The sequence below is a fragment of the Podarcis liolepis genome (assembly GCF_965112155.1).
Source record: "Podarcis liolepis genome assembly, chromosome: 2".
Lineage (NCBI taxonomy): Eukaryota > Metazoa > Chordata > Lepidosauria > Squamata > Lacertidae > Podarcis > Podarcis liolepis.
This window is the reverse complement of record NC_139555.1, coordinates 15,914,966-15,925,894: the sequence shown is the minus strand read 5'-3', so window position 1 is coordinate 15,925,894 and position 10,929 is coordinate 15,914,966. Positions and strand designations below refer to the sequence as shown.

General features: G+C 48.0%; 2 protein-coding genes across 3 annotated transcripts in view; one reads left to right on the top strand and one right to left on the bottom strand.

Annotated features, from left to right (window-relative positions):
- LOC310700574 (aquaporin-6-like) overlaps window positions 1-10,929 on the bottom strand; it is a 273,203-nt gene that overhangs the window by 112,379 nt on the left and 149,895 nt on the right. The gene's annotated exons all lie outside the window — the stretch shown is intronic.
- The window catches only part of RACGAP1 (Rac GTPase activating protein 1), a 65,882-nt gene continuing 65,153 nt past the window's right edge, over window positions 10,201-10,929 (top strand). The window contains exon 1 of the mRNA XM_083490076.1: window positions 10,201-10,289. Within this exon, the coding sequence (XP_083346202.1) occupies window positions 10,269-10,289 (21 nt within the window). The 5' untranslated portion in view covers window positions 10,201-10,268. The remainder of the gene's footprint in view (window positions 10,290-10,929) is intronic.

The following is a 10,929-nucleotide window of genomic DNA, read 5'->3' as shown; positions in this document are numbered from 1 at the left end:
ATCGCGGCAGCCATGTCTTCCTTTTATTAGTAGCCTCCTTCCCCAAACCTAGCCTCTGGACACTCTGTAAGGTAAAGGTAAAGAGCCCCCTGACTGTTAGGTCCAGTCGTGGACGACTCTGGGGTTGCGGCGCGCATCTCCCTTTATTGGCCGAGGGAGCTGGCGTACAGCTTCCAGGTCATGTGGCCAGCAGGACTAAGCCGCTTCTGGCGAACCAGAGCAGCGCACGGAAACGCTTACCTTCCCACGATAGCGGTACCTATTTATCTACTTGCACTTTGATGTGCTTTCGAACTGCTAGGTTGGCAGGAGCAGGGACCGAGCAATGGGAGCTCACCCCGTTCTAGATGCTAGAAGAGATGTGGTATAGGTATAGTCTTCATCTGCAGGAAGTGCTGGCAACCCACGCTATACCACTGTGGGCAGTCACTGAAGACCAGTTCCTTCCAAAGTGGGCAATACTGCCCCCTGGGGGGCTCTGGAACGATCCAGGGGGCGGTAGTAGCCTTGAATGCAATTGGGGGGCATTGAATAAAAATAAGGGGATGGTGGGAGCATAAATAAAGAAGAGAAGAGAGTTTTGAAAAACTATTCATACATGTTTCATCTGCTGTGTAATGACGCTTACCGCCAGCTTGGGCACCTCCACTAAATCGGGCAGTCGTGCTGGAGGTGAGCGTTTTGTTCTGGCCTTGGGTGAACCCTTTTCAGCTTCACCCATCCTGTGGCTGCAGTGCTGGTCCCACCCCTGGGACAGATCAGACTGAGATGGCAGGCTTCACTCTGGTCCACCCCACGGGTTTTTAAGTCTGGGGCCTAGCAGATCTCCAGGGGGGCAATTGAGTCATATTTTTTTCTGAAAAGGGCGCAGTAGGCCAAATAGGTTTGGGAAGCTCTGGTGTAGACTATAGGTAGGTAAAGGACCCCTGGACAGCTAAGTCCAGTCGAAGGCAACTATGGGGTTGTGGTGCTCATTTCGCTTTCAGGCTGAGGGAGCCGGCGTTTGCTCACAGACAGCTTTCTGGGTCATGTGGCCAGGACTAAACCGCTTCTGGCATAATGGGATACCATGATGGAAACCAGAGCGCACAGAAATGCCGTTTACCTTCCCGCTGCAGCGGTACCTATTTATCTACTTGCACTGGCGTGCTTTCGAACTGCTAGGTTGGCAGAAGCTGGCACAGATCAACAGCAGCTCACCCCGTTATGGGGATTTGAACCGCCAACCTTCTGATCAGCAAGCCCAAGAAGCTCAGTGGTTTAGACCACAGTGCCACCCATGTCCCCTGTCTGTATAGTGTAGAGACTATGCATAGCTAGACAAACCAATGACCTTATTCAGTGTAAGGCAGCTTCCTAAGTTCCCATGTATGATGAACCCTGCTGCCCAAGTTCCTGATGCCCCCCCATTAGATGCCCCCCAAATGTCACCTTGGGGCAGCTTTAGATCATTATTTCTCAGCCACATATATAACGGGGGGCATCATATAATGGTTATGTGAACCTTCCCTAAGTGGCAGTGGGTGTATGTCTCTCCCACACTCAGCCCAGTGACCCCCCCCCCACTGGTTAAGAGCCCATTGAAAGCAGAGCAGATCCACGCCATGTACTGAAGAAGAATTGTGATGTTTTTCCCATATGTCTTCCTTGCAACTCAGTCTATATATACACACACAAACACACAGAGAGAGAACAAGTAGACCCTGGAGCTTATAAGAGCACTGTCAAATGCTAAGTAATTATATATGAAAAATAAGTGAATGACAAAACAGAGGGAGATGTAAAACCGTGTAGCTTAATGTTTGGGCTTCTGCCTTCTTTGTGTTACTGAGAAAGGCAGAAGCCAAAATGTTTCAACTAAGCATTTTTTAAAAAGCAATTTCTGTTTCGTGATTATATCTATATTCACGCTAGGAAACAGGTCTCTTCAGGGACAGATGGGCAAATGAATGCATATGGAAATATGAGAGGTGGGATACCATATTGAATGGAGCTTTTTGGAAAGGCAGAACATATTGGAAGTGGTAGCTGTTACCAGTTGCCACTTTCCATGATGTCATGCATACAGGTTTTCTTCCTTCGCGCTCCTGGTCTAATGGGTGATCTCTCGTGCGCAGCCCAGAAAGCAACAGCAGTCTTATGCGTTGATTTCAGAAAGCCTAGATTAATTCATTGAATACAAGCATGTGGCAGCATTCTGGCTGGGGTGGCCAACTGTTTCCTGGCAGGGCTCCCGAGCCTATAACTGCTGCCTAATAAGCACAGATTCAGCCGATGAAGCATGATGCCTATCGTTTCATCTCTGTTCTAGCTTCACCTGCTAAATTTGTGCCTGGCAGGCACCTCTGATGTACAAACCCTCTTGTGAGAGAACTTATGAATTGCATGCAGTAAATATTCGACAAAAGCTCCCCACTGAGGAAGCTCAGGTCTACCTTTCAGACATGCAGGGGGGAAGAAGAAGAAGAAGAGTTTGGATTTGATATCCCGCTTTATCACTACCTGAAGAAGTCTCAAAGCGGCTCACATTCTCCTTTCCCTTCCTTCCCCACAACAAACACTCTGTGAGGTGAGTGGGGCTGAGAGACTTCAAAGAAGTGTGACTAGCCCAAGGTCACCCAGCAGCTGCATGTGGAGGAGCGAGGAAGCGAACCCGGTTCCCCATATTACGAGTCTACCGCTCTTAAACACTACACCACACTGGCTGTGTGGGAGAGAGAGAGACCTGGAGGTAAGGTGATATCTGAAGACTGAATGAAGAACTATAGTATTCATCCCACTTCCTGCTTAAGTAGCGACGCTTGGAGGGTCTGTGTCTCCTTTGATAAGCCACAGTAGACCAAAAGCAATCGTAAGTGGATTTTGCTCTAGAATTCTTCGGCATATTTGTCAAAAGAAAGGAGGACGCTGTCTATTCTTTTCTCTTTTTAAATTTTTTTTTATTCAAAATTATAACAAGACATATTATCCAAAACCACATCATCCTTGCCCCCCCCCCCATTTTTCCTCCCGGAAGTCCTGCACGGAAGTCAGTTCTGTCCCCTGGCGGGGGGACAGATAGTCTTAACCAATGCCTAAACAACCACTCACATTTATGTATTTCAATAAAGTCGTGACCAAAATTATGCCAAAAACCTTAAAACAAAAATTATGTGTGTGTTGTGAGTTATTAGGGAGGTGGCTTGGGGACCTCGGCACGCAAATACTTTGGACCTACATGCTCTGTCCATTGAGGATTTAAGCCCCATTGGCTTGGAAGAGGTGTGGGGAAAATGAGTGGCACACTTGTCATCTTACCATCTTACATTGCATCTGCTGTTTACCAAGCACCGTGCCATAAAGCAAGAATGCAGAACCTGTTGCCCTCCGGCTCCCATCAGCTCCAGTCAGCAATGCCAATCTGGAGACCACGCAGAGTGGCCATGTTTGGTCCAAGTCTGCTTTCAGTACAAATAAACCAAAGAAGGGAGAGCAGGGACACCTGGTCGCAGTCTTCCCCACGGAGGCGAGAGATGTATTGAATTTCTATTTAAATCACAGCAGTCATTTCTAAATGTGCCTCTTTACATATCCATTTGCACATGCTAATTTTGTGAAAATTGGTGCCGTCTCTTAACTCCTTTCCAGTGATGTACTCCCGTTTTGCTTTGTTTTTGGCCACTCTAGGGCCACTGAATAAATGGACTCCATGAATTATCTTTTCGTCCTGCCTTCTTGCCCATAGGTCAGGACTCAGGGGCAGAGAACACAGGAGCCAACCTCTGGGGGCTGAGGAGTCTCCATCTCCCCTAAATAAAATATTTGAGGGGTTCAGGGGGCCCAAAGTTGATGGGCATTGCCAGTGCTTTCCCCCCCTCTAAAATAAATGTCTAGGGGTACAATGGTACCTCAGGTTACATACGCTTCAGGTTACAGACTCCATTAACCCAGAAATAGTGCTTCAAGTTAAGAACTTTGCTTCAACATGAGAACAGAAATCGGGCTCTGGCAGCGCAGCAGCAGTAGGAGGCCCCATTAGCTAAAGTGGTGCTTCAGGTTAAGAACAGTTTCGGGTTAAGAACGGACCTCCGGAACGAATTAAGTACTTAACCCGAGGTACCACTGTACTCTAATTTTCACTCAAGAAAATCACCATTTTATAGTTCAAATCAGGAAAAATAAATACAGTAAATGGACAAACCTACAGATTCACAAAATGTTCAGCGGTATGCGTTCCCCTGCGTCGCCCCCCCCCCCGAGATAAAGCACTGGGCATTGCCACCACATCATGTGATCAGTTATGCAGAACAAGGCTTACTTGGGCCTTCCAATATTTTATTCAAGCTGGCACCCCTGGCAGAGAACCTGTTACAAATCCAGAGTCATATTCCTTCTTGGGTAACCTTAAGGGGAGATGGGGGCACATGTCGAGGGTGGGTGGGTGGGGCCAGAAGTGAAAGTGGGTGGAGCAACGGACGCTTCCCTTTACAGTAGACCAGGGGTCAGCAAACTTTTTCAGCAGGCTGGTCCACTGTCCCTCAGAACTTGTGGGGGGCCGGACTATATTTTGAAAAAAAATAAAGATGAACGAATTCCTATGCCCCACAAATAACCCAGAGATGCATTTTAAATAAAAGCACACATTCTACTCATATAAAAACACCAGGCAGGCCCCACAAATAACCCAGAGATGCATTTTAAATAAAAGGACACATTCTACTCATGTGAAAACACCAAGCAGACTCCACAAATAACCCAGAGATGTATTTTAAATAAAAGGACACATTCTACTCATGTAAAAACACGCTGGTTCCTGGACCGTCTGCGGGCCGGATTTAGAAGGTGATTGGGCCGGATCCAGCCCCCGGGCCTTAGTTTGCCTACCCATGCAGCAGACCGTATTCTAGCCACAGAAAAGCCAGTGGTTTCTACATACACCCACCCCCTCTGTCCTCCATCCAGGTAGGCGAGAGGCCTTAGCACAGTTCAAAAGCATATTCCAGCCAAGCAGAAACACCTGAGAAAGGTGTGCAGCCAAGGCAGTAAGGATTCTGGTCAGAGGAGAAGCAGCATGGTGGGGCTATAGCACCTGGAGAGTCCTGAGGGCTAAACAGAAGGTGCTGGGTTCAGCCCCAAATCCTAAGGCTCCCCACTGTTGTAGGGGTATTATGTTGGGAGACCTAGCAGCATTCACTGAAAACAAAGGGTTGGTCCCTCCTTGGCAATCTGGATGCTCTAGAGCAGTGGTCTTCAACCAGTGTGCTGTGGTACCTGGGACGCCTTGAATGATGAAATATACTCAGAGTCGAGAGTGGATTTCATGCTCTTTATTCAGCTCATAGTAGTGAGGAGGAATGGGAGTTTCTCCAGAATGTCTGCTTTATATACAGTGGTGCCCCGCAAGACGAAATTAATTCGTTCCGCAATTTTTGTCGTCTAGCGAATTTTTCGTCTTGCGAATCACGAAATCCCATAGGAATGCATTGAAAATCAATTAATGCGTTCCTATGGTCAAAAAAAGTCCAAACAAAGCCAAATTTGGTACAACAACAGTTTATTAACTGCTCTTTAAAGTCACACATACTGTAAAGAGCAGTTCAAAAATTTAAGGGAAAATAAATTAACTTTATAAACAAAACATGTCTTTGTTTTTAGACAAAGAAAAAAAAGTCGCGAGACGTTTTCGTCTTGCGAAGCAAGCCCATAGGGAAATTCGTCTTGCGAGGCAAATCGAAAACGGAAAAACCTTTCGTCTAGCGAGTTTTTTGTCTTGCGAGGCATTCATCTTGCGAGGTACCACTGTACATTATTTACACAATGGGCCCCACGTGATTGGCTAATTCCGGGATTCTCCTGTAGGCCAATCAGGTTGCGGATTCACTTCCACCTGGAGCTGGATTGGGTGGCTCCTGTGGACTAATCAGACTGCTGCATTCTGGACCGTATTGTTCTAGGACCAATCAGACTGCTGCATTCTGAATCCTATTGTTCTAGGACCAATCAGACTGCTGCATTCTGAATCCTATTGCTCTAGGACCAATCAGACTGCTGCATTCTGAATCCTATTGCTCTAGGACCAATCAGACTGCTGCATTCTGAATCCTATTGCTCTAGGACCAATCAGACTGCTGCATTCTGAATCCTATTGCTCTAGGACCAATCAGACTGCTGCATTCTGAATCCTATTGTTCTAGGACCAATAAGACTGCTGCATTCTGAATCCTATTGCTCTAGGACCAATCAGACTGCTGCATTCTGAATCCTATTGTTCTAGGACCAATCAGACTGCTGCATTCTGAATCCTATTGCTCTAGGACCAATCAGACAGCTGCATTCTGAATCCTATTGCTCTAGGACCAATCAGACTGCTGTCTTTTGGATCCTATTCAACTCAGTACATAACAAATGATGGTCTGGTGGGCCATGGGCAACACTGGCCTTCATCTCTCTTTCCTTCCTCTGATGCCCTCTCATGTCTCTGCCTCCCAAAAACTTGCCCAGCTGTTCATTGCAGCGGCCCTGGCTACAAGTTCCCCAGGCGAATGGTGTCTCTGGGGCTGGCCTGCTGCCTCCACTGATGCCTCCCAAGGGGAGAAAGATGGCAGCCTCATGTTCACCTTCGGCCATTCTCCACTGGGCCACTAAGGCTGGGGGCATCCTCTTCCCAGGTCCCTGCGGGGGGACATGAGGAGACAGCTCTCTTTGGTGTGGGGTGTGTGTGGCTCAGAGACCAGGGGCTGACTGTGGCAGCTACCTGGTGGACTCCCAAGGAGAGGGGAGAGACGAGGAGGCTGAGGGAACCTTCCACAAGGGGGGGGGGTGTTCGAAAAGAGGTGGGGGGCTGCCGGCTCTGCAGGCAAGGGGTGACATAACTGGGCTTCTGAGGCCAGAGAGTGTTTCCCTACAGCGAAACAACAGAATGAATGTATTTCAGACCCTCCAAGTGCCCCTATTTTCCAGGGACATCCCAGATTTAGAGAAGCTGTCCCGCTTTCTGATTTGATCCCGGAATATCCTGCTTTTCCTTAGGATGCTTCTATTTTCATTGGAGAAATGTTGGAGGGTATGGACTTATCCAACCCCCAGCCCTCTGAAGAAATCCTCTATAGGGAAGTTTTAAAAAAATGTTTAATGATTTTATATGTGTTGGAAGCCGCTCAGAGAACCTGGGGCAACCCAGTAAGATGTGTGGGGTATAAATCGTAAAATTATCATTATGGAATGGGACCTCCCTATTTTCATTGGAGAAATGTTGGAGGGTATGGTAGTCAGTCAAGGGAGCTGTGGACTCAAAAAGGTTGAAAACCTCTGTTCTAGAGTGCCAGACTGGTGAATAACACCTGCAAGTAAGTACAGTGGTACCTCGGGTTAAGAACTTAATTCGTTCTGGAGGTCCGTTCTTAACCTGAAACTGTTCTTAACCTGAGATACCACTTTAGCTAATGGGACCTCCTGCTGCCATCACGCCGCCAGAGCACGATTTCTGTTCTCATCCTGAAGCAAAGTTCTTAACCCGAGGTACTATTTCTGGGTTAGCAGAGTCTGTAACCTGAAGCATCTGTAATCTGAAGCGTCTGTAACCCGAGGTACGACTGTAATGGATGTGGCGAATTAGGTGCGGCTATGGTTGTAGTTCAACAGTGGCAGCACCACCCTGACTTGGCCCTCCTGACTGTGGAAGAAAGGCTGGATAATTTTTTATAAATGAAATCTTCATCGCGGAATTCAGTTAATAAGCTGCCATTATGCCACATTTCAATAAATTATGGATACAGTTTGTATGTGGCTTAAGAGCTATGTTAATCAGCTAGATAATGATCTCCCATTTATACAGCTCCTTTCGTGAATAAGGAACCCAAAATGCTTAAGACAGGATATAGATAGGAATCTCTTCACCTGACTCTGAAATCCAAGTCCCTGTGGGATGAGAGGAAGCAGCTATTCTCCAGAGGAAGGATGAAAACATCGCCTTGCATTGGCAGAAGGGACTCCCAGGCCTGCCCAAAACACATTTCCCAAACTGGAACTGGGCCAGGACACGGCTGCCAGCACCCTTGCTCTTTTGCAGAGAGGCTGGGTGGCCGTGAGTGATTTAGTGACCCTGCGAAATGGGTGTCCTGGTTTGACATTTTTTGCAGTCGAAAAGGCATTGCCTCTGGTGGTGCTCCTTGCAGGATGCTGGGGCGCTGGAGTGACTTCTGACACGGAATCATCCTTCCTTCCAAAGCTGGTAAAACAGTGTTCCCTTAGCACTGCTTTAGGACACAGGGAGCCAGCAACGAATGAACTGGAAGAGAGCTTTCTCGTTCCTCCCAAAGGCAGCTTTTTAAAGGCACAGGTTCACACGCAAATGTCTACGGTTGTGTTCAGCAGAGGCCGATCCACCCGGGCAGATTGGGCGCTGCTCCACCAGCCTCCTGCCAGCCCATGCTTGCATAGCTGCCAACTTACAGATTTGAAAATAAGGGACCAGCAGCCTCGAAAATAAGGGATCAGCAGCCAAAATAAGGGGTTTTCTGGGTACAGGTATGTTCAACTTCTGAGCCCCTCCGAGCCAAAGGCAGAAAGCCTAGCCAGCAGCCAAACGAAGCTCCAAGCCGTGGTTCCCACAGCGCAGCAACCCGGCAAAGGGGATGCAGCAAGGAAAACCACCGTCACCTCTCCGCTGGGAAGCGCTGAGCAAAGGCGAGTCCTCAGGCAACGCGGCCGATTTGATCGGCACAAGGCATGCAAGCTCCACCCCCCAGTCGTTCTTAGACTCCTTACTGGGTGATCAACGCAGCCAAGCAACACAGTTGGAGCCTCCCTCCTCCCTGGCCAGCAGGGAGGGAGGGAGAGGAGCTGCTTCCTTTGAAACCTGGGAAATTTAAGGGGCATCATCAATAAGGGACAGCAGCGGGACACGGCGCTGGGATAAGGGACTTTCCCGCCAAATAAGGGACGGTTGACAGCTATGCATGCTTGTCTGGCCTTCCTATTCATTCATTCATTCCACACCTTTTCCTTCAAGGTGGCATACATTTAATCCCCACAACAACCATATGAGGAAGGCTGGGCTGTGAGACAGTGACCGGTGTCAGGTCACCCAATGAGCTTCACAGCTTAGTGGGGATTCGAACCCTGGTCCTAGTCTGATGCTCCAACCATTTGTTAAAAAAACCCAATAATTTTCCTTTTCTTTGTTTATAATTTTCTTTTTCCCTTCCTGATGCTCTAACCATTACACCACATTAGCTTCCTCATATCCTGCCCTCCTTAGCCGCAGTGTTTATGAAAAATATTATTTCTAGACCTCCCCCCACCTCTGTATTGATACCAACACTTGCAGGCGGCCCTTGGAAGGTTCACCCTGGAAGGGTTTCTACAACAGCAAGGAGATGTGGGTGGCGCTGTGGTCTAAGCCGCTGAGCCTCTTGGGCTTGCCGATCGTAAGGTCAGCAGTTTGAATCCCTGCGACGGGGTGAGCTCCCGTCGCTCTGTCCTGCCAACCTAGCCATTCGAAAGCATACTAGTGCAAGTAGATAAATAGGTACTGCTGCGGTGGGAAGGTAAACGGCGTTTCCGTGCGCTCTGGCACTTGTCATGGACCTCTGCGCCAGAAGCGGTTTAGTCATGCTGGCCACATGACTCGGAAAGCTGTCTGTGGACAAACGCTGGCTCCCTCGGCCTGAAAGTGGAGATGAGCGCCGCAACCCCATACAGTGGTACCCTCGGGATACAGACGCTTCAGGTTACAGACTCTGCTAACTCAGAAATATTACCTCAGGTTAAGAACTTTGCTTCAGGATGAGAACAGAAATCGTGCTCCGGCGGCGCAGCGGCAGCAGGAGGCCCCATTAGCTAAAGTGGTGCTTCAGGTTAAGAACAGTTTCAGGTTAAGAACGGACCTCCGGAACGAATTAAGTACTTAACCTGAGGTACCACTGTAGTTGAATTCGACTGGACTAAACCATCTATCCTACAACGGCTTTACGGTGTGGTTCACCCTGGTATCAATACAGAGGAAGGATGGGCTATAATAAACATTTTAAATTAAACACACACACACACACACAAGTCACTTGGGCACACAAATAAGTGGCTGAGGCACACCCACCATTGTGAGGCTTCCCGAGCTCTTATCATTGGTTACGGAGTACCAGTGATGTCACAAAAGCACTTGGCAACTGAGTGGGTCTAAGGGTGGGCCAATAGATTGCAACAATAATAATAATTCAGCATGGCCCAGTTTTCCTCCACCTGCAGGAGCCAAATTGGCAGATGGTCCTGGGCGGCCATCCAGCTGCGGGATGCTGTGGAGCATTAATAAGGCAAGTTCCTTTGCTGAGTGGGACGGTGGCTTGAAGGCATCTGATATCCACGGACGGAAGCTGGCTACGTCGAGCGATGGAACTAGCAGAAGATGGCAGAGGTTGGTCGGTGGGCGCTTGTGGGTTCTGCATTTGGAAACTGGCGGATGCCACAAGGCTGAAGCAGGCTGATGTTTGCGGGTGTAAGCTGGTTGAAATTCACCTTCAGGAGCTGGTTGGCAGAAGTCGGCGGATATTTGTGGGTTGAAGCAAATGTGAATGAATGGAGAGTGAATGACGAGGCGGTGGACATGTAAAAGGGTAAAAGAGTATTGGGAAATAATCCATAATGAATTGAAAAAAAATGTTTAAAAGTACTTTCCCCCCAAAAAACACAACAGAGTCCTTTCTGTTGGGGATAATTCAGACTGAAATTCCCAGGTGTCAAAAAAGGTTATTTATGTATGCTACTACTGCGGCCCGTGTTTTGTTAGTCCAAAAATGGAAAAAAGTGAGGTCCTAACTAAAGAATGGCAGCTTAAGCTGACAGAATATGTGCAGTGTTCAGACAACATATAGAATAAGGTAACAAGAAGAACATACATTTAAAGAAGATTGGAAAATGTTTATTGAATATATGGGGGAGGGGGAATTGTGTACA